A 22,743-nucleotide genomic window follows, 5' to 3' on the forward strand; every position below is an offset into this window, starting at 1 on the left:
AGGCCGGGACTGTCGGGGCGTCTGTGCAGGGCAGCAGTTGGACTCGATGACCTCTGCGGGTTCCTTCCAAATCAGCACATTCTCATAATTGTCCGCTGACCAAACATTAATAGGAAGCGCTTGGCAACTACTAAAAGATCAGAATAAACACCTTACTCTACCCCAATCCACCATCTAAGTGCACTATGAAAAGGCACGTGGAAAGCCCTGCTCGCCCAGCCCTGTGCCCAGAGCCCGCCCGGGCCGTGCCCGGCGCTGCCGCGACACCGGCGCGTCCCCGCCCCGCGGAGCCGGGGCCGGGGCCGGGCCCGGGGCGGGGCGGCGCGGCCGGGCCGGGCAGGAAGATGGCGAACGTGCAGCTGGAGTTCCAGGCCAGCGCGGGCGAGGCGGACCCGCAGAGCCGCCCGCTGCTCGTGCTGGGGCAGCTGCACAACCTGCACCGCCTGCCCTGGGCGCAGCTGCGGGGGAAGCTGCAGCCGCGGGTCACCGAGGAGGTGAGGCCGCGCCGCGGGTCCGCGCCCCCTCAGAGCCCGGCAGCGCCCGCGGGGCTCCCGCGCCGCGTGTCCGCCCGGCCCAGGCCCGGCCCTGAGCGCCGCCGTGCCCCGGAGACCCCCCGGGCCGGGCCGAGCCGAGCCTGTTGCTGCGGCGGGGCCGCCCGGGCAGCCGCTCCCGCAGCCCTTGTGCCCACCCCCGCGGGGGAAAGGCGCTTTGCCCTCTCTGAGGGGACGGTGCGGCTGCAGTGAGCGCTGAGAGCCCCCTCCCCGCCCGCAGCCGCTGCGGTGGGAGCTGCGGACCTGTTTGTTTAGTGGTGGTGATGGCTTGTGGTAGGATGATAAACGTTTTGCATTGCGGCTTTTAGGTCGCTAGATGTTTGGCAGGGGTTTTTTATACAGGGCTCCCCAGTGTCTTAAGACAATATTTACCCTTCTTGGTTTTATTTGTTTTTAATTAAATTGCTATGTGAAATAATAATTCGGAGCTAGTAAATCATTCCTCGTATTTATCACTAGGAAAACTGTCTCAAGTTAAGAAAGCTCTGAAGCAGCCTGTGTGCTAAACAGTGTGGTTTTAGATTGTAATTCATATGACTTAAAGCAGATGCTTGTAATGGAAAGTACGTTTATATTTTCTGGTTAATGAACAGGTTTGTCAAATTTCCTGTTTCTTTTCACTCCAGACTTTGTTGTGTACAATTTCTTTGTCTCCAACACCTAAACCCCTGTCATTAAAAAGTGCCTAAATACATCAGGAGCGAGGTGGGAAGGAAAGCCTGGCACAGTTCTTTGTCTTTAAATCCTTCTTTTCTCCCCAGATCTGGCAGTCTGCTCTGAGCACGCTGAATCCCAACCCCACGGACAGCTGTCCCCTGTACCTGAACTATGCCACGGTGGCCGCGCTGCCGTCCAGGGTCAGCCGGCACAACAGCCCGTCCGCCGCGCAGTTCGTCACCCGCCTGGTCAGGAACTGCCTGCCTGGGGGGGTCCACAGATGCATTGTTGTAAGTGGCTCTTGAAAATGCTGCTAGTGAAATGTCTAGAGGGTGTTTTCTCGACTTTTCCGGGTTGTAGCTGTCTCCAAGGAGACTGGAGGTGGACAAGTTTGACTGATATAATTGCACTGACATGAGTGGTTTTGCACTGGCATGTAGGCAAGACCTGACTGTAATGGCTTTTGCATGCTCAAGCACATTAGCAGGAGGAAATTAAGGCTGGATTCATATGGAACATCTTCAACCAGGAATGCCCATGCAAAATGAACTATTTGTGGCTTTTTCCAGGCTAGGATTTGGGATGTCAGCACATGCTTCAGGAGGTTGGTGTAGCCTGAGTGGAGGGTGTTATGTCTGTATCACAGAACCCATGAGAGGTGCCTTGCTTGTGTTGTTCAGTGAGTTTTAAAAGTCTTGGTGCAAATAATGCTCCACTGTGAGCCCTTTGCAGCACTAGCTCTTGGACTTCTTTGGTCATCTTCTATATGAGCCTGATAAATTTGTTTCTGTGGATTCTCCAATTAATATCAGATTTGTGGGTTGTTGGAGAAGACTCATACAGTCAGTGTCAGTGACATTTAGTAGTATTCTTCACTTGGAAAACTTTTTTGCAAGAGCTCTACTTAATTTTTACCCTTTGAAAATGTTTAACTGAAACTGCTTTCCATTGGTAATTTCTATAATGAACTTCTGAGAAATAATCTACCTGCTAATGAACTTTTGGGTTAATACTAGCCACATTCTCATACAATTTCTGCTTTCACATTCTCATATAATTTCTGTCTTTGTTACTTTTGTTTTGAGCACATTTTGGTGATTCCTGTGCCTTTTTTGGTCCTGATCTGTAGGCTAACCTGCGTTAATTGCACTGGTATAATTACAGCAGTCCAGCTCCCTTGTAAGGATGAACTAATTGCAGCAGTGTAATTCATCTCCATACGGGAAATGAGCTGGACCAGTTCACTGGGCTGCTTCCACACTGCCTCTCTGTCCATGCAAACACCACCAATCTTGGGCAGTGTTATTTCCCACCCCGCTCCTTTTTCCCCCTTTTCCCCAGTGCTACCCCAGGTAACAGACCTTTAAGTGCAGCCTTGCACTCGGGTGTTGTGTGACGTGTTTTGGTGCTGGCTGCTCCTGCAGATGGTGTGTGAGCGCTCCGAAGTCTTCGCCTCCGCCTGTGCCCTGGCCAGGGCCTTCCCCCTGTTCACACACCGCTCCAGCGCCTCTAGACGCACAGAGAAGAAAACTGTGACCGTGGAATTCTTCCTGGTTGGCCAAAACAACGGGCCAATGGAAGTGGCAACGCTTAAAGTAAGATTTAGGGGTTTTTCTGTCACCTTTTCCTTCAGTTTGTTGCATGGGCGAATGCATCTGTCTCAAGCTGCCTCTGGAATAGGTGTTGTGTAATTATCTTAGCTCAGGGTTCCTTGATCAGTTCACAGCATCTGTGAGTGGAAATACTGAACAGATTATTGCAGCAGATGCTGAGATTTACTCAGAATTTACATTTCAGGGGTGTAAAACACCAAACAAACAGCACAGAGAAAATGTCTCCTCTCTCACGTGTATCACAGATGCAGACTCTGGTTTTAGCCTTTAATATTACACTGCTTTTGGTGCGTGGGCTCTCACTTTTTTCTACCCAGGCAAAAGCTGTGTGTGACTGTGCAGGTGACTATCACAGTAAAGTCACTTAACAGGGATCACTTATGGCCTCTGCTATTTCTGTCTGATGTACCTCTTTGGCTGAGTTTTTCTGGCAGAACTATGGCCAGAAACAAGACCCTAAGAAACAAAACAGCTTGGAGCTGTTCACGACAGTGAAATATGTCCAAGTCATCTTTTGGTGGCAGAAAATCAAAGACTGTTTGCCTTGTTTAACTGTTTCAGAGAGGAAATTCCACATCAGGTAACTGTGGGCATGCCAGGTCATTCCTCCTCAAGATCCATAAACTTAAAAGCTATTCCAAGATTTGCAGTTAATCTGTTAGGGAACTCCCTGTTCAGTGTTCCAGGTTCTGTGCTTTAGTACAGATGGATACTTCCTTAGCTGATCAGTCAGTGAGGTTACAGAAATCCCTTAAATCTTTTGGCAGTGCATTTGACAAAGGATATGCTATTGCTGCATTTGAAATTCACAGAATTACATCTTTAGGGGTTTGGTTTTTTAGTGTCTTTTCCTCTGTGCTTGGTCTTTACTCTGTGAACTGATTTGGCCCCAGAAGATGGTGCCAGCCCAGTTTTCAGCAAAGTGGCAAAGACAGGGGTGCTGAGAGTACAACTCTTGATCACTCCATTTTTCCATGCCCCAAATCAGAAAAAGCATAGCTGGTGTCAAAAATAGTTCCTTCTGATAGGTAGATTCCAAACCACTTGGGTTATTTTTAACTTAAAAACAAAGCTGCAATTATTTCTACCTCCCATTTTTCCCCTTGATGTCAATGCCAAAAATATTACTGGCTTCCTCTTAGCTGAGTTTGCACCCCTTAAATTCAACCAGTACCAGACAGCTAATGCAGAGCAAGGAAGAGGCATGTGGTAAGACATTTTTATCTCAACCTCTCCCTTGGCATGTTGTATTTTACACCTAGTGCATCGTAGAGGGTATTTTATGGTGAAGACTAGCAGGGATTGTCAGAGCTTTGCAAGGCACTTATTAAAGGCTGCCATTATCCAGGTTCTCTGGAGCACTCTGGAAACACAAACACAGGCATAGCTTATTTCTGGAAGTCATGCTGCTCCCCTGGGGCTTGGCCTTGGGGTTAGAGCACCTCCTTTTACCTGCCTGGCCCTAACAGGGAATCACTCCAGACAGAGCTTGGCTCCTGAGGAGGTCTTTACCCCTTCAGGGACAGTAAAGCAATCAGAAGTAATTGCAGGGAATTGGGCACCATTCCAAAGCAAGCCAAGGTTTAGGGGTGTGCTGGGATACAAATGTGTGGAGTCCTTAGGTTGGTCTGGCCAAGCCAAACTTCAGATAGCTCAGCATGAGTGAGTGAGTGTCCAACACCTCAGATTCCTGTGAAACCCATCTTGACTCACCCCCGTGCTGTGTGTGGTCCTCAGTGTAGTGTGGCTACTGGAAAGCTTGCACAAAGTTTCCTTCCCCCAGGTCTTACAGCTTCAAGTTGTTAGTTCGTGGGTGTTAAAAGTTGAAGCTTGGTGTCTGGTGTCTTCATGATCCTTCTTTTGCCAGCAGGATCCTTCTGTAAGGAAACAGCCTTGCCTGCTTGACCATTTTGATTCTGTCCACTCTTTTTTAGATTAGGTTTTGCTCAGTCCAGGTGAGGGTCAGTCCATTTTGCTGCAGAAATCAGGGAACAGTGCATGTTTACACAAACATGGAATATTCCAGTTTCCCCATGGGCCTGCCATATAGAATGTCTCACAGCAGTAATTTTATTTCCCTCAGCCACTCTGCCTGCCCTGTAAAACTGCAGTTTCCCATGTTGCAGATTACACAATCTCTGCAGGTTTCCAACCCCAGCAGCGCATTGCGACTTCCTGAATTAGCTGCCTCTTATCTTTCTCTCCTCCATTTCACTTTGCCTTCTTGGTCTCCCTTTGGTAATGGAGAAAGATACTAATTTTCAACACCAGTTTGCTCAGTAAAAGAATACAGTTGCTTAGAAATTAAAGCACATAGTAAAATAAGCTGGACACCTACAAAAAATAATGGTTAGCTTGGCTGACATTGTTTAACTGTGCCTGTGGTGGTGGCAGTTAAGCATTAACGTGCTCCAGAGGAGCCACACATCTGGTGCTGGCTGCAGAGGGGTGAATGCAGAGCTGTGCCAAAGCACAGCCCCTTTCAGGTGTCCTCCCTTGTGTTTGCAGTGCCTGACCAGTGCCACCGAAGGGGTCCGGCTGGCCGCGCGCATCGTGGACACCCCGTGCAACGAGATGAACACTGACAGCTTCCTGGAGGTTGGTGATGCACCTGATGAGTGACAGTTGCTAATTGGAACTCTGGACTGCAGTAATCAAGCCCTGGTGTTGCTGTCTCTCAGCTGTGTGTCAGCAGGGGGAAGGAAATCCAACCAGGGGTGCTCAGGCTCTTCCTTTGGCCTTTCATGTTTCATAGAACTGCTCAGGATTGCAAGGAGGCAGAGTTTACAGCTTGGAGTAGGGCACTGGGAAGGTGAAAAAATGAGCTGTTCCTTTGGTCATGGCACTGGATTCTTGTCTTAAACCTGATGGTGGCCAGAGTTACTGAAATCATGGGACAGCTGCCATGTTTCCAAATGAGTTTTATCATAAAGATCTGGAGAGCTGTTGAGAATGAAATTATTCCTGTCCTATTACATCATGATCCAGTAGAGTGAACAGTTGTCCTTTACCTCAGAAGATTTCTTTTACTGGCAGAGTCTAAAGGTCGAATGTATATTTCATGCCATAGTAAGTCAAGGATGTGTCAGTGGAATTAGGCCATTGGAAAATCAGCACCACTCCCAAAATTGTGAATGTTTGTATATGTATGCATGCAAAATCACAGAAACCCCTTAACTGGGTACCTATTTGTGTGGAAGGGCACAAATGTGTCTTGATGATTGACTGACAGTGGTCTTTTTTCTGAATTACTAAGGAAATCAAAAAAGTTGGCAAGGATCTTGGGATTACTCCTACCATTATCCGAGATGAGGAGCTGAAGGAGAGAGGCTTTGGAGGTACATCTTGTTGTGTATTACCCTTTTTTCTTAGCAGGTGACTGGAATGTTTTGCCATTGTGATGTTTTATTTGCACATTCTTTAAACTGTTTTATTGCCCACAGTATTCCAAGAAAATACCCACAGGGGCTCCCTGCAGTCTTTCTTCCCCACAGGTTTAATTTTCTGTTTTCCAGGTATCTATGGAGTTGGAAAGGCAGCTCTGCATCCTCCAGCCCTGGCAGTTCTCAGCCACACTCCAGATGGTGCCACACAGACCATTGCCTGGGTGGGCAAAGGTATTGTGTATGACACTGGAGGACTCAGCATCAAGGGAAAGGTACAGAAACTCTTGTTCTGCTGCTGCCTTTGCTTACACTGTTGTTTTCTGATGGAAGCAGTTCAGATAATCTCTGCAGGAAACAAAAGTACCTTTTTATTGAGTTAAATGCTTGCTCTGTTGTCATCCATATGGACACAAACTCTCAGGGGAGACGACCAAATGAGATTCAAGGACCACTGCAGAAAAATTCAATAGCAAGATGATATTTTGCCCTTTAAATTTTGCCTCCTGAAGGGCAGAAAGTAGGAACAAAGATGTTTAATTTCTGGTTTCAAAGATAGTAGCAAAACCCATTGGAGCTAGCCTCAGTGTGAAACTTGTAACAGCGTTTTCTTTTTACTTTGCTAACAGTTTAGCAGCCCAGGTTTAGTATCTTTCAGTTCCAAGACCACCAATAAGCAGAGGCACTTGTTCCTTGTTTGCATTGATGACAGCTGAGCACTGTCAAAACCAGAGTCTCAGAAGCATCAGAAACACTGGTTCTAGCAGGCATTACTGTGAAATTCTCTTTCAAAGACAAAAAAAATTCTGTGGTTCTGTTTAAACAGACTACTATGCCTGGAATGAAGCGAGACTGTGGTGGAGCAGCTGCTATTTTGGGTGCCTTCAAAGCCACTGTAAAGCAAGTAAGTAAAATGTGTTAATTGATATCATGTATCCCAGCACTGCCAAGGAGTTTGGATATATTCCCAGAGACAGAGGCCTGTCTAATCCTGAAGTTCTGACCTGCCCCTGCTCTTAGTGAGCTTGAGCCACTCTGCTCTTTCTGCTATTCCAGGAAAATATTTCACATCTTTACTGGGATCTTGAGAATTGTGAGAAATTCCTTGAGTGCTGACTTTTTTTTTTTAAGGGTCTTCCTTGAATTTCAGAGTTTGTTCTGTGGACTGGGTGGTTTCTAGTTCCTTGAATCAGGTCTATACTTGAGTTATCCAGTGCTGATTTTGTTTAAGCTGTGGGCTTTGGGGCAGCTGTTGTCACCTTAGCAAAGAAGGGGATGAGTGACTCTGGGATGTGAAGTCTTTCTATATTCCAAATCCTGTGCCAGGTCTAATATTAACCTAGTGGGTAAATAGCAGCTCTAGTGTCATCAGGAGCTGCTTGTTGGTTTGCTTCTGTGGTCAGAAAGTAGTGGGGGAGCTGAGAAGAAGCCAGGCATTGAAATATGAAGAATTACAAATATTCCTATTGCACTTTAACAATACAAACTGGGGAAAAGTGGCTGCTGCCAATAAAACTCTGCCCTCTCCACAAATCCAGTGACTGAGTCTTGCTGACAGAGCAGCTATTGCCTCCAAGGAGTATCCAAAGTTCAGAAAATATTTACTGCTGCAGATTAATGCATAGATCTGATGGATGCTTTGTCCAGGGGCTGATCAGTGCCAAATTCCCATTTCTCAATAGTCTAGCTCTGTGCCTTGGCCCTCACAGCATGTTTGATGTGGAAAGATTGTAAACTTCACAGCTATCTGCTGAGAATTGAAATTGAAAACAGATTTGTGAGCTGCATCTCAGGCAGAATAACTACCTTGCATAACTAAATCCTTCAAAAAGTTATGTCAGAGGTCTGCAAGGGACAAGAGCTGGAATGTAGATCTTTGGGAGACTTTGGGATAGCCATGGGGGGGATGTTGTTTCAGAGGTTCAGTCCTTGCTTCCAGAGTAGTTTTGTGTGTGATTGCCTGCTCTGAGAGAAGTTCCATTCCCAGTCCCAGTAGATGTGAGCACAAGAGGTCTGTCAGTTCATACACAATTACTGCAACAGTGAATAAACTGCCAGTGATGTGTTTGAACTAACTGAGCCTGGAGAAATCTTTATATGTAAAAACAAAAGAATGAACTCACTGCCTAATTTTACAGTCTCATGTGAGAAGACCTGTAAATGACATCCCTGAAGAAAATATGTTCAGAGAGGCAGTGGGAAGAATTTGTTGTTACTATTTCAAGTCTTTTTTTTTTAATGTTTTTAAGACTAAAAGAAGAAAGGGGGAAGAGGTTTCACTGAGCTATGATTTGTCACAGAGACTAAAGTGGGAAATGTGTGTTGGATAGAAAGCTCAGTGGGAAGAAGGGCAGAGGTTATTTTCCATCTTCATAAAATATCTGCCTGCATGCTGTTCAGCAGTTATACATCATGATTTTAAAAGGCTTTGGATGGCAAAATTAAACAAGTGATTTTTCCTAGAAAGATGCATTTCCTCTATTGTGAGCTTTCCAACACAAGGGAGAAGAGAAAAAGATTAACTTAAATTTTTGATTTCTTTATTGTTAACATGATCCTGCATGTTAGCATAGTGAATCCTGCCTTTGAAGAGCTGCAGGCAGAATGAGCTTCAGGAAAAGGCAGCTGATACTGGAAATATATTTTAACTTTTTGACAGTAGATTAACAACATGTCTCTTGAGAAAAGTGCAGTGCAGTGGGACTGTGAATAGTTGGGTCATGGAGGGAGGGTCCAACTCCAGCAATGCTGTTTGCCCACCAGCTGGGCTAGAAATTGGAATTACTTTCTGGCTTCTAAATGCTGCCTGTTATTTTGAAAGGTTTTGATTGATGCCTTTGCCCTTTAAACTTCAGAACATGAGCTGATTCAGCAAGCCCAGATTTCTTCAGCCACAGACTTTTATCAAGAGATTAAGAGCCAGGTTTTCCCCCAGAATTTGATGTTTTTAAGGTTAATTATCCCAGTTAAGGAGGAACAGTGTTTTCATTTGTGAAATGCTGCTGACTCCCTGTCTGTTCCTAGAATCCCTCCACACAATACAGCTGCTGTATAAATAACAGAATCATCATCCATTTTAAAATACCATCCATAACCACATAAGCACTTGACTTTAAACCAAAATTAAAACATTATGAGATAAACTAGAAGAGAGGAGGCTAAGAAAAAAAAAACAAAAAACACCACAACAAAACAGGTTAAAAATGCTCTGTGCCTCCCAGCAAGAACAACACATTCTAAAAAACCCAACTAACACCCACCCACCTGTCCAAAAACCCCACCAGATTTCATTTGAAAATTGTAGCATTGCTGTCAAGGAGTCTTAATCCCTCACTGATTTCAGTCCCAATAAATCAGCTTGATGTGAATCAAAAGCCATTTCTCCCCTCTGGTTGTTACAGGGCTTCAAGGACAATCTCCATGCTGTTTTTTGTCTGGCTGAGAACGCAGTGGGACCACGTGCAACGAGACCTGATGACATTCATGTTCTTTACTCTGGAAAGTAAGATTGTGTCTATCCCTTTCCCATAAACAGAACAAACATCATTTTTCTGTTAATCTGAGAGCCATGCAGATTGTGAAGCTGTACATAAATCAGCTTCCCTAAATATTGATAATTGCATTTCAGACATCCATAGTGGTGAGTTTTAAGTGTGCTTAGATTTTCCTGTGGGGAATACATCAAAATACATGGATATCATGTGCTGCACTTCACTTAAAGCACTCAGAATTTAGGGGGTTTTTGTAGTAGAACCAGTTTTCTGTGTCGTGTGACAAACCAGCAAAGACAGTCCACCAATGGATCAGAATCTCTTTTAAGAACAGATGTTACTTCTTTGGCAGTAATTTGTAGAATCCCAGCACCACACAGGCTCAACAAGTAGAGCCTGCCACGAGGGCAGCACTGTCCTTTCCCTTTTCCTTGTGTGCTCTGTCTGGATGCTTGGAGCTGGGGAATAGCAGCCCTAGAGACTTACAGAATCAAATAAGAGAAGCACATGAGGTCTGAGGTTGCTGTCTGAAGTATTCTAGTCCAGACAGGTGAGTCCTGACTTCCAGCCTGAAGCAGTCCAGTGTGACATGGTCTCTCTTCCTCCCAGAACTGTGGAAATCAATAACACTGATGCAGAAGGTCGCCTGATCCTGGCTGATGGAGTTGCTTATGCCTGCAAAGACCTTGGAGCTGATATCATTCTGGATATGGCCACTCTTACTGGAGCTCAGGTACAGCACTTCACATTCATAACTCAGCTTCTCTTCTGTTCTTCATGCAGCTTTTTTGCTTTTGCATACTTAAATTAAAAGTGGTGTTCTGATGACATCAGCAGCTGATGTAAGCAGGCCAGTAGTCTGTGTTTGCAGTTCAATTTATAATTACCAGAACTGATTTGTTAATGGTGATCAGGATTTTCTTGTCCATGAAATAGCTTCCATTTCAAGTCATACACATAGTCTACAAGGGTGCAAATTTAACACCATTATTTTCTAGCACCTGTTCCTGTTTTATACAAGGTTATATTGATGAGCAGTGGAAGGTGACTTCTTCCTGATTTTGTCCTTTACCTCACCAGGGAATTGCTACAGGAAAATACCACGCTGCTGTCCTTACCAATAATGAAGAGTGGGAAAAGGCTTGTGTTAAAGCTGGCAGGAACTGTGGGGACTTGGTCCATCCTCTGGTGTACTGCCCTGAGCTCCACTTCAGTGAATTTACCTCTGCTGTAGCTGATATGAAGAACTCTGTAGCAGTAAGATTTCTTTTTTCTTTTAAATTTCTCTGTTACATAAAAATACGTGTTTTGTAGACAACGAGCTGGCCTGCTGAAAGCTCTTCATGGGGACAGCTTTTAGAAATGGGACACATTGTCCTGGTTTTCAGGGTCCTCACCTGGGGCTCTGCAGGCTGTCTTTAGTGTCAGTTTTAAACAGGGTGACCTGCTGCAAAGATATCTTTGGGCTGCCTGCCTTTTAAACATGGCCCTAAATGAATGCTGAATTCCTGGATGGAGACCTTTTAGGAGATCAAGGTGGGCAATCCTCAGCTCATACATCACCAGCAGAGAAAGTAGCTGGGAGTGCAGAAACCAGAAACTGAGGATGGAGGCCTCAGAATTGCTGCAGCTGCTTTTGCTGCATTTGAGAGTTCCAGTGTGCAGTGAGGTTCCAAAAGCACTGCAGAAAGGAGTGTGGGCAGGAGGGGAATTGAGCAGGGCCACCCTGCTGCTAGGGACTAAGTCAAGGATTTACAGTCAGGTTGGTTTGTAAGACTCTTTTAAGGCCATTTGTTAAGCTTTGAATGAGATTTGTGTCTTTCCTCTAGGCAGAATGAGCCATTTACATTTTCTCTGCTGGTGAGGCCAACTCTATTTTTTTTGCTCCCACAGGACCGAGACAACACCCCCAGCTCCTGTGCTGGGCTCTTCATTGCCTCCCACATCGGCTTCGACTGGCCGGGGGTGTGGGTGCACATCGACATCGCTGCCCCCGTGCACGCCGTGAGTGCCCTGCCCCTCCTGGGAAACAGCTGGGGAACACAGCTGGGGAAAAACAGCTGGGGAACACAGCTGGGGAAAAACACAGCTGGGGAAAACACCTGGGGAAACAGCTGGGGAAAACACCTGGGGAACACAGCTGGGGAAAAACACACCTGGGGAAAAACACACCTGGGAAACACACCTGGGGAAAAACACAGACCTGGGGAATACACCTGGGGAAAAACACCTGGGGAAACACACCTGGGGAACACAGACCTGGGGAATACACCTGGGGAAAAACACATCTGGGGAACACACCTAGGAAACACAGCTGGGGAAAAACACACCTGGGGAACACACCTGGGGAAAAACACACCTGGGGAACACACCTGGGGAAAAACACCTGGGGAACACACACACACCTAGGAAGCACACCTGGGGAAAAACACCTGGGGAACACACCTGGGAAACACACACACCTGGGGAACACACCTGGGAAACACCTGGAGAACACACCTGGGAAACACACCTGCTGCTACCTGCAGGAGCTTTGGTTGGGTCCATCCAGCTCAGAGGGACAGAAATAGGTGGAGAAAGGCCCTTTAGAAAAGCACTGACTCGTCTCTGTTGCAAGTCTCTTGGTTTGGTAGTTTCATCTGTTCGTATTTTTCATTTTGGTTTTCAAATATTCTAACAGCCACTTTAATCAGTGACATCTTTATCACTGTGAGCATTGACAGCTTGCCTGGTCTCTATTCATGGCAATAATCCCAGCCTTCCATTTTCAACCACGTTGTTTTAAGATGATTGACCAGAACTGATCATCCTTCCAAAAATATGTTCCTTTTGGTGGAACTTCTGTATATTCTTTTTTTTTTTTTCCTAAAAACCAAGCCAATTCACTCCACTTGCTTCGTTTCTTTTTTAAACCCAGTTTATTCAGCTCATATTCCAAATCCAGGCTCAGGCTGGGTGGGAGATCCCCTGCCCTGAACAATGCTGGCCTCTCTCCACCCACAAGTCCATGGCAGCTCTGTTCTCGTGTGTTATTTTAATCCAGCTGGGACAGATTCCAGTGGTGGTGAGGATACAGCAGCACAGAGCAGGGGCTGGCAGTGGCTGCTGACCACCACAGCTCTCGTTGGATCAGCAGCCAAATTAAAACTAACCCAGCTCAAGTGTGAACGGTGTGGTTTTGGTTTTGTTCTAGGGTGAACGAGCTACTGGCTATGGCGTGGCTCTGTTGCTGTCCCTGTTTGGAGGGGCCTCTGAAGACCCTTTGCTGAAGCTGGTGTCCCCCCTGGGCTGCAGTGGGGACTCTCCCCCTGAAGGGATGGAGAGGGACTCCAAGAGACGGCGCCTGGTTTGACACAGCCCAGCCCTGCCGGGCTCTGGGGTTACCTCACTTTGCACTGATCTGTCCTCAAGCAATGAAATGTCACACGTCAGAAATTTCCCTTTTTTTTATTATTATTATTATTATCATGATTATTACTTGTTTCTGATAAAAACAGCCTGATGTATTGTTTAGTTTGTTGGGGTTTTTTAAATTATTGGTGCACACAGTTGCTGAACAATATCAGTGGTGCAGAGTCCAGGCTCAACTAACTGTATCAGGAAGAGGCCACATCCTCCTCTGAGCTCCTCACAAAACTTAACTAAGTGCATTAATGCATGAGAAGCTCTCTCTAGTCTGAAGAAGCAACTGCAGCTATTGCTTACAAAGCCTTCTGAATTACTTATTATATGTGAGGTTTTATCAGACGTTTCTGCAGGCCCCATTACATCTCAGAACACAGGACAAGGAAAAAGAACTCTGTAGACTTGGCTTATTCAGAGACAGTTTAGCTTAGCAGCAAAGGAGATGTAATGAGAAAAGGCCTATAGGTGCTGTTTCTGCATGTTTTAACGTTCTTCTGACCAGTAAAATCAGCAAGAAGGGTTCAGAACATATCTCTATGTAATTTTCACATACAAATTACAGAATGTATTCATGTTAAATGAGGAAAACAAATAGAGGGACTGTGATTGAGTAAAATCAGTTTACAAAGCAGAGTGGCTTCTTGCCACTTAATAAATTTATTATTATTAAAGAGGCTTACATATCCCATGTGGTGTTTTGTGGTGTTATTTACATTTCTGAGAACACTGAGTGCTCCAAAACCTTGTGTACAACATCATTACCCTGCTCACATTCCTTTTCCCAGCACTCAGAGCTGAGAGAGGAACAGCTTGCAGCAAGTGCTTTGGGGCAGTCCTGCAGAACTTTGTGATTCACTTCATTTGATTCAGCAGCACTCAGGGGTGCTCAGTGTGGGTTTCTGTACAAGCCAGGGAGCTTCCAGGCACTGCTTTGGCTGGGACACCCACGGGAAGTGACTGGTCCCAGCTGATGTCATGGCAGTGACAGGGCTGGGAACAGAGAGACCAAGTCCCTGTGCTGGGGCTCCACATCAGCCTTTGGAAGCATTTCCTGGCTCCAGCAGCGTCAGTGGTGAGAAATCCCCCCAAATCCCCCCCAGCACCCCTTGGCTGCTCTGCAGATGAAGCTGAGCTGTGAGGGATTGTCCCTTTCCCTGCTGAGGGGATCCCTGGAGAGCTGCTGTTGGTTTTAGCTGGAGCTCCAACACTGAGGGACACCAAGAGTCTTTTCATTGAAGACTTCTTGGAAAGCTTAGTGCAGAAGGGAGAAGGAACATGTTTCATTCTGATTGTGTGGCCCTGTTTGGTAGACAAAATGTAACTTAACAAAAAAGGACACCCCAGAACTTCCTTACTTCCTCTGTTTGTTTCTCCCTTGCTGTTCTGGCTCCCTGGTCCACCTGGGTTTTAAGAAATCTGTATCTGAATGAGTTCTGCCCGTGGTAATTCTTAACATTTGGTATAAAGCACTACCTGATACCAAAAACTGTCATGGGAAATGTGTTGAAGTTATTTTTATCACAGACTCAGCATTGAAGCAAATAGCAATGTGTTCTCATTTCAGTGCTCAGATCATCTTCAATCTCCATCTTGTAGAAGCATTCTTCAAATTAATCAATTCTAATTTTGAAATGTAGTGTTTTGCCAGATTTTTACATAAAAAGTGCCCTGTGGCTTTGTGGCACGAGGCTCAATTCTGATGTTATTCACTGAATAACAGAGAAGTTTGATTTTGATGGCTGATTATCATATTCTTCAATTTTGCTGTGTCTCAAGGCATATAATTCTGCTGGATTTAATTTGGAAGGCACTTAATAGAAGCCGTTTTTAAAACTAAGTACCTCATATTAAAGAAATTATTAAGAAAAACCTGAAAAGCAAATGAGATGTTTGGGAAATCAAAACCTGAAAACCAGCTGAAGTTTGCTAAAGGACAGTAAAATAAATTAATTCAACACCTAGTAATAAAAAAGTCTGACGCTTCCTCTGTATCAGAGCTACAAAATAAAAATCAAGGCTCTTTCAAATCTGTAATAAAGTCTCTTGCTGTTCCTCATGTACATTATTATTTCCTTCTGTTTTGATAAAAGGTCTATTCTCCAGAGCACAAGCTTTGGGTCTACACTAGACAGTGATTTGTATTTGCCAAATAAATTATTCTCTTTCCTCTGTGCTTGACAGAGCTTGCACTGGGATCATTCCCATGAAGCTCACAATGTTTCTTAACCCCCAATGAGTGGAATTTCAGTTCCTTTCGTTTACTCACCTGTTTCTGGGTGCTGGGCAATTTTAACTCCTGGTTTTGCCCTGAGGTGTCCTGGAGTTAGACCTGGAAGCAATCTTCAACAGGGGAGATGCCAGCACTGCCTTACAAATAGCAAATACATGCAGATTAATATGTGGGGTCATTACCAAAGTAAGAATAAGCCCATGCTGAGCAGCAGAGCTGGAATTTGTCCCTGCAGCTGCCACCAGCCCCAGGGTGAGCAGGTTCCAGAAGCCACCCTGGCCCTGTGTCAGCACCACTGGCACAGAAAGCTCCCGGGCCCTTCTGTGGCAGAGCAGCAATTGTTTACAGGAAACACTTCCAGGGCTTTGACCTCTGGGTTTAGGTCTGCACTTGAAGTGTCTTCTGGCACCACTTCAGCAACTTTAAACACCAACACTCCCACGCTGGGCAGGGAGCACCTGCAGAGCTTTGCAAGCCCTGGCTCCTCCTGGCTCTGGGGAGCCCTGGCCAACCCTTCACAGGTCACCTAGTGAGCCCCAAACCCCACGTTCCCAGGTGTCCTTCCCCTCCTCAGCTGCCTCCTGGGCGAGCACAGGGTCACAGAGCCAGGGAGGTGCCTCCTGGTGTTGCTTTGTAGGTCTTAGAGCTTAAATTTCTGCAGCTGGGAGCACAGCATTTTTAAGAGGAGGTTGGCAACCAGGAGCTCATGCAGCTCCTCAGGAGATCTCCTCCTTTCCAGCTGGGGCTGTGCTGCTCTTCCCAGGATGGCCCAGTGGGAGCTGACACAGGCAGCAGGTGAGTTTAGGATTGTCTCTGCCGTGGTCCAGCCCATCCCTCTGGGCTGCAGTTTGCTGTGAGGTGCTTGGCAGACTTGGGAGGACAAAGCTGATCTGCTGGTTTGCTTGTTAAAGTGAAGTTGGTGCTCAGTCAGGGAAAAACCTGTCTGTGATGTGTTCAGCTTGTAAACCTTACTGCAGGAAGGGCCTTCTCTGCCTTGGCTGTGTTTTGTCTGGAGGAAATTTTGCCAACAGTGTGTTTTATCCCATTTTGGCACTGTGCTGTCTGAACTGGGGACTGGCTACAGATACATCACCAGAGTTTTACTTGCTGCTCCAGAAAGATGGATTTGGGCAAAACAATATTTAGGAATTAACTTCTGCTGGGCAGTTCTGACCCTGGGAAGGTGCAGTAGGGATCTGGGTTCCCTTTGGGTGTGTTGGACCTTACCTGTAGCCTCTGGATTGGAGCTGGGTGTGGAGAGATCAGCTCCCCTGCTCTCCCTGGGGCCTGTGAGAGAGGGAGGCACAGAAATCCCTGTTTGCATCCTGTTTGTAATGTGGACAAACTTCTGGACAAAGTAGTTTTTTGGAAAATAGTCTTTGGGACATCAAGATAAGCATCTGTGTTCCAAGGCTGTTGCAGGTGAGTCAGGGCATGTTTTATTTTCTAACTGCCTGGGCACAAAGCTGCTACTGCCCACGTTTGCTGCAGCTGGAAAAGCATCCATCCAGGCAAAGGATGAACCCTTCTGTATCACACTGCACTCACCCTGAAGCTGCACAAAGGCACACCAGGCAATTAAATAGATTTTTCTCCATTTGAATGTGTAAGGGTTGGAATTAGTACATCTCCCTCCTCCATCCCCATTGTGGTTTGTGTCTTGGAAATTCTGTTGCCTTGGTATGTGATGTCTTCTGGGCTCTGGATGGGAAAGCAAGAGTTTTCCAAAAGTGCTGTGCAGGGATTTTTATTTTTCCCTTTCATGTTTTCTTTCAAACACTTCTCTTACACAAAACCCACAGAGAGAGTTCCAGGCAGCGTCCACCCATATGAAACCAGACATTTTTTTCCATAATCTTTTTATAGATTTGATAATATTTAACTCGGCATGTATTAAAAATGTATGGAGTACATAAAATTCATTATAAATGTCACCAAACGGGCCAATGGCTTTTTAATATCACTGCCACAAGACTGTATTTTAACCTATTTCCTGTCTGGATCCATTCCAGTGGCAATTCCAGGAGGGGAATATATTTAGTCTATATTTACTTAGTCTGTTTAACTTTCAGTTAGTGTCTTTGGCTGATCCCGTGGCCGTGCTATTTTGGGATGATTTATACAATATTTACATTAAATTCTGCTAATATTTCCTTGCCTCTTGAAGTTGGATTACACTATTTACATCTCAAAGGCCCAAGTTGGAGGAATAAGCAGCTGTTCCAGGCACCAGAGAGAATTTAGTGTAGGGGAGGCTGCCAGCAATGAGACCATGAGTCTGAAATACTCGTGGAGGAATTATTTAGGATTGGACCAGTCCTCCACGAAGGAATCATGGAATGGTTTGGGTTGGAAGGGACTTTAAAGACTGCCTAGTTCCAAACCTCCTGCCACGGGCAGGGACAGCTTCCACTGTCCCAGGCTGCTCCAGCCCTGTCCAGCCTGGCCTGGACACCCCAGGACATCCAGGGGCAGCCACAGCTTCATTGGAAACAACTCCAGGTGTGAGGTGCTTCCCCTCACAGGGAAGGATTTCTTCCCAATATCTAAACAAATCTGCCCTTTTTCAACTCGAAGCCATTTCCCCTTGTCCTGTGGCTGCACACTCTTGTCCCCAGTCCTTCTCCAGCTCTCTTGGAACCCTTTAGGCTCTGGAAGGGGCTCTGAGATCTTTCTGGAGCCTTTTCTTCTCCTGGCCCTGCTCTTTCAGCCTGTCCTCACAGGAGAGGAGCTCCAGCCCCCTGAGCATCTTCAGGGCCTCAGCTGAAGGGAATGAAGTGTCCATCTCTGCTCTGTGTGTGGTGAGCAGGAGAAGCAGGACAATGGTCCTGAGCTGTGTGATTGAGCCTTTTACAAAGCGGAGAGAAACCTTCAAATCAGAGTTTGCATGCTGAGGTCATACTCCTTAATAAAAACAATAATAATAATTTTAAAAAATGTAAATTTTGGATTTATAACAAAAATTAAGACAAAAAATAGATTCAGCATAACTTAACTGCAAACATGTTCCTTAATTAAAAAAAAAAAAATTTAAAAAAAAAGTAAATTTTGGATTTATAACAAAAATTAAGACAAAAAATAGATTCAGCATCACTTAACTGCAAACATGCATTACAGTTGGAGGGGAAAACATTCCTCTCTGCATAAATGGAAATTTACCTTCAGGATTGACCTGTGCAGTAATGAAGCAGCAACTGGATGAGATCAAAGTGCACAAAGCCAACCACCCTCAATCCCAACAATATTTGGCAGAACAAATGATTCTCCTGCACTGAAGGCACAATGTAATTTAGTGGCCCAGGGAAAAAATCCAAACTGTGAAAATATTTGACAGCTACTGTTCTCTAGAGGGGAGGAAGAAACCAAATTAGCTGGAATTTTGGCCTATAATTATTCTCAGAGGAATCTACAGATTTTTAAGTATAGGGGATGGTTCCAACAGACATTCTTAATGGCTTGAAACTCTGGAAGCAAACCTTGCTTTGAAAGCCAGTGAAACTTTAGGATGAATAAATATTTTTTTTCTTTTTACTCAATTTAGTTCTCATTTTCAAGTCCATGAATTGTCTGCAGTTCATGAACAAAATGTTTCAAGTCTTCTATCCTTGCTAATCCACTCTAACATTGGACTGAAGGACATTCATTGTACTTTAAAAATGTCTCATTTGTAAAGTCCCTCACTTCAATACTAAGAAAAACTTCACCAGTAGTAAGAAAAACCTACCTGTGGAGAAATAATCTGTCATCCAGAAGGATTTTGTTGGCCTTGGAACCGATAAAATGACATACAGAAAAAGAATAAAGGGCAGAGCCAAAGCAAGAATTGAAGCAGAAATTCCTGTGATTCAGAATGATCACGAAATAGAAATTCTTTCTGGCTTGGACACCACGAAGCAAAGCACAAGGCAGACAGAAAAAACACCTCTGACTCCTCTATTTCACTGTCATGAAATATCCAGAAACTTTGGGGTGGGAGGAAAAAAAAAAAGAGTTCAAATGAATCATTTGTGTTTTCTAGGAACAAGAGGGTGAGATTGCTAAAGAGCATTTTTAGCTCAGATGAATAAATAAATCAGGGCAGGGGATAATGGAACTTTTAACCACTGCAGGTGTGAGGTGGTAACAGAATATTACCAAGTCTTTCCTGAAAGCTTTTGCTGACTCAGTCAGTGATAATCCCAGTCTGGGATATGGGGCTGATTTATGGGCACTAAAGGATCATGTGAGTTAAATCACCTAAACTGCACCCCTTCCCTAAGCCCTCTGAATTTCCAGGGTGTGTTTGCACTTACCCATCACTCTGTTGCCAGATTACTTTGTCAGAAGCTGAATTTTCCCCAAAAGGCCACAGAGAGGATGCACAGTGTGAAATGAGCACCAGTCCCTGAGTATGACAGGGGGGCAGGCACAGTGAGACCAGCCCTCTGCCAGGGCAGCAGAGCCCCTTTAGGACAACAGACACCCCCTTTTCAGGCCACACAAGAGTCACATCCTTAAAAACCTAAAAACTATTAAGTGTTACAATATTTAAGTTTCTTTAGATTTTTTTTTTTTCACTCTGATCACGTGCACATTGTGACAGGTAGGTTGGCTTTTGGGTTTTTATTGCCTGTTCAGAAACAGATCCCTGGACAATGATAATAATGAGAACTTCATTTTGTATTCTGCCTGCTTCTTCACTGCTGGGATGATGGGGAAGGGATGAGATCTGCCTCTGATGAAAGGTTCTTCAGGCTGGGAGCAGAGCAGAGCAGCAGGTGAGGGATCCATCCCTGGCATCTCCCCCTTGGTGCTGCCTTTGGCTCCCACCTTTTCTGCTTCAGCTCTGCTGGATTCTTCAGCCCTGTGGTGCAAATGTGTGGGTTTGAACATCTCTGAGCCTATCAGAAAAGAAAAATTAACAGACAATGATCACTTTGGGCACAGGTAACAGAAGGTTCTTGCTCAGGGGTAATTATTTGCCTTGTGCTTTCCTGTGTGCCCAGGTCCTGCTCTTCATGCTCAGCCTCAAAGAGGGGCAACCACCAGCTCAAATCACTACAACAATCTAAAAATCAGTGGAGTCCAGAGTTTTGTGGATGATTTAGGAAGACCAAATCTGAGGGAACTGTGCCTGTAAATACTGAGTGTGCTGGTCTCAGTGCATGGTTAGATTTTTAGCACCAGTTAACCATAGCATAATGGAACACAAGTTCATGGTTTTAGTCCCTTTATTAGTGTTTTTAATGTGATACTCATATAGTTGAAGGCAGTTATTGAGCTCTAAGTAGGAACATCTGGAAGAAAATAATTTTCCATGTACATTGAAGTGTGCTGGGCAGCAGCAGTGCTTGGGAGGGACAGAGTGAAAAATGTCTGGCTAAAATACACTGAGTCCCTTTGGGTGAGGGCAGCTCTGGGTGCAGCTCCTGCGGGGCTGAGAGTTTCATTCCTGCAGGTCCTGGCTGCCTGTGGAGACTCATCCCCATCCTGCTGGGCTGTTTCCACCTCCCCACATCATCTTTCCTGCTGGAAATGGCTCCTTGGCTTTTCCCTGCCCCGAGGGGGGCTCAGCCAGGGCTCCCCCTCTCACTTTCTGCACAGGCACAAAGAGATGCTGCTGCTTCACCTGCAGCTTGGAGATGCTGCTCTTCCTCCAGTGGGCTCTTGGATTGCTTCAGATCCTCGCATTTCTTCTGTCTTGTTTTGATTAATTTCATCCAACTGGTTGAAAACAAAGTTAAGGCAATGGCTGCTCTAAATTAGGTGTGCACTTTGTCTGAGCTCAGTGTCTCACAAACGCTGTCCTCATGACATAAACCTGTAACTTCAGTGATACAGAAGTCACCAGAAAACTCAGATTTTATTCAGAAAGTACTTAAGAAATGAGACATGTTAATTTTTTTAGATCGAAACTTTTTTTCAACTAGTCACGTACTTTTATTTTATTCTATTTTTTTTTTTTAATTTCCTGTCAGACCAGCCCTAATGAATAAATCCAGATTGCAAATTGGGAAATATTTTTCCTGAAGACGTAAGGTTAAACCAAAGCCAAGGAGACACTGGCTGTAGGCCTGGTGTTTAAAACACCAGCCATTTGTTTGTCATGGGCATCCACACTCACACACAACTTTATTTTCCATCTGGCTGTCGCATTCTTTCTCCTGAGACTGGGTACCCCACCAACGTTCTTCTTCTTCAATCATCCTTCACAAGAAATTTCACAGCACTTCACCACTTTTCCCATCTGTCTGAAATGCTTCCATGATAGCAAAATAGCATTCCCTTTGTCTTCAGCAGACTTAGCCATGGGCAAGCCCACAAACCTAACCCCAAGCCCTTTGTATGAATGTCAGAAGCAGTGAGGGTGGTTCTCAACGTGAATTTTGTTGGATTTCACTTTGGCATGTGAGAGGAGGAGACTTTAATCTCTTTGGCCAGCAGGAATTGAGCCTTTGCCTTTTAAAACTGCCCCCTCCTAGAACACATGTAAGCTTGCAGGTCAGGAAATAATAGAGAGACAATTATTCATCCGAGTATTAATACTGCTTCTGATATGATTGTTTTTATTTTTGTGGAGCACAGCTTACTTTGGAGCTGGCCAGCTCTGGAAGCTCTCCATGCCCAGATCTGATCTCCAAAACAGGAAGCGGATCTGACAGGCACAGGCAGCACTGCAGGCAAACACAAAGCAGCACCGTAAAGGGCTGGCTCTGCACCAGCTTTGGATGTGATGTTGAAACATTTGGTGTTCTGCTTAAGGTTTCTGCCAGGAAACATCTGTGAGATTCTGCTGCTGATAACACAAAGTGTTTGATCAGTCCTACCTAGAGAGGCACAGGGAGAGTCTTCGCTGCAGAATCAAAACGTGCCCGTGGTGGGACAGCCTGGGTGAGCTGAGGCTTGCAGGGCTGTTTGTGCCACCTTGCTGGAGGTCCTCTCACCATTTCCTTCATCCATCTCCTCTCCACTGGCTGTCACAAATATCTAAACAGGATTTTTGTTTTAAAGAACCTTTTACACCCTGTTTATCCCATGCAGGCTAATGGATTATTTAGCCTACTGACTGAAGCAGAAGTCATTGAAATGATTTCTGGCTGACTGGAAAATACATTCCAGCTCTCTTTAATAGAGAAAGCCAAACAAAAATAGAAGGATGAAAGTTAGTGCAAAAGAAAAACCCCAAAACCACTCAGTGCAAACCCTGCTCACCCTGAAAGGCTTTCCTTCTCCTGGTGAGCACCAGGCCTGGTACACAGCAGAGCTTGGTGGTGCTTGGCCCTCCTGTGACATTGCTCCAGCAATGATTAAAATCTCTCAGTGATTAAAACAAGGCTCCAGCCTCGGGCCAGGGTCAAACAGCCCTGCTGCTCCTGGAGCCTCAGCACCAGCCTGGGGATCAGCAGAGTTCAGGCTGCCACAGTGGTATCAGTG

The 22,743-nt window shown here is 45.3% G+C and overlaps 1 protein-coding gene across 1 annotated transcript; it reads left to right on the top strand.

The window, feature by feature from the left end:
• The first annotated feature begins 302 nt into the window (after positions 1-302).
• On the top strand, positions 303-13,804 carry NPEPL1 (aminopeptidase like 1). The gene is made up of 12 exons (XM_041417883.1): positions 303-494; positions 1,313-1,498; positions 2,633-2,803; positions 5,330-5,419; positions 6,078-6,159; positions 6,337-6,479; positions 7,031-7,108; positions 9,606-9,706; positions 10,305-10,428; positions 10,776-10,952; positions 11,589-11,699; positions 12,889-13,804. Exons 1-12 carry the CDS (start codon positions 345-347, stop codon positions 13,045-13,047), a joined length of 1,572 nt encoding a protein of 523 aa, XP_041273817.1. The 5' UTR covers positions 303-344; the 3' UTR covers positions 13,048-13,804.
• Positions 13,805-22,743: the final 8,939 nt, after the last annotated feature.

Source organism: Onychostruthus taczanowskii, unplaced genomic scaffold (assembly GCF_017590055.1).
Source record: "Onychostruthus taczanowskii isolate IOZ18803 unplaced genomic scaffold, ASM1759005v1 scaffold57, whole genome shotgun sequence".
Taxonomy (NCBI): Eukaryota; Metazoa; Chordata; class Aves; order Passeriformes; family Passeridae; genus Onychostruthus; species Onychostruthus taczanowskii.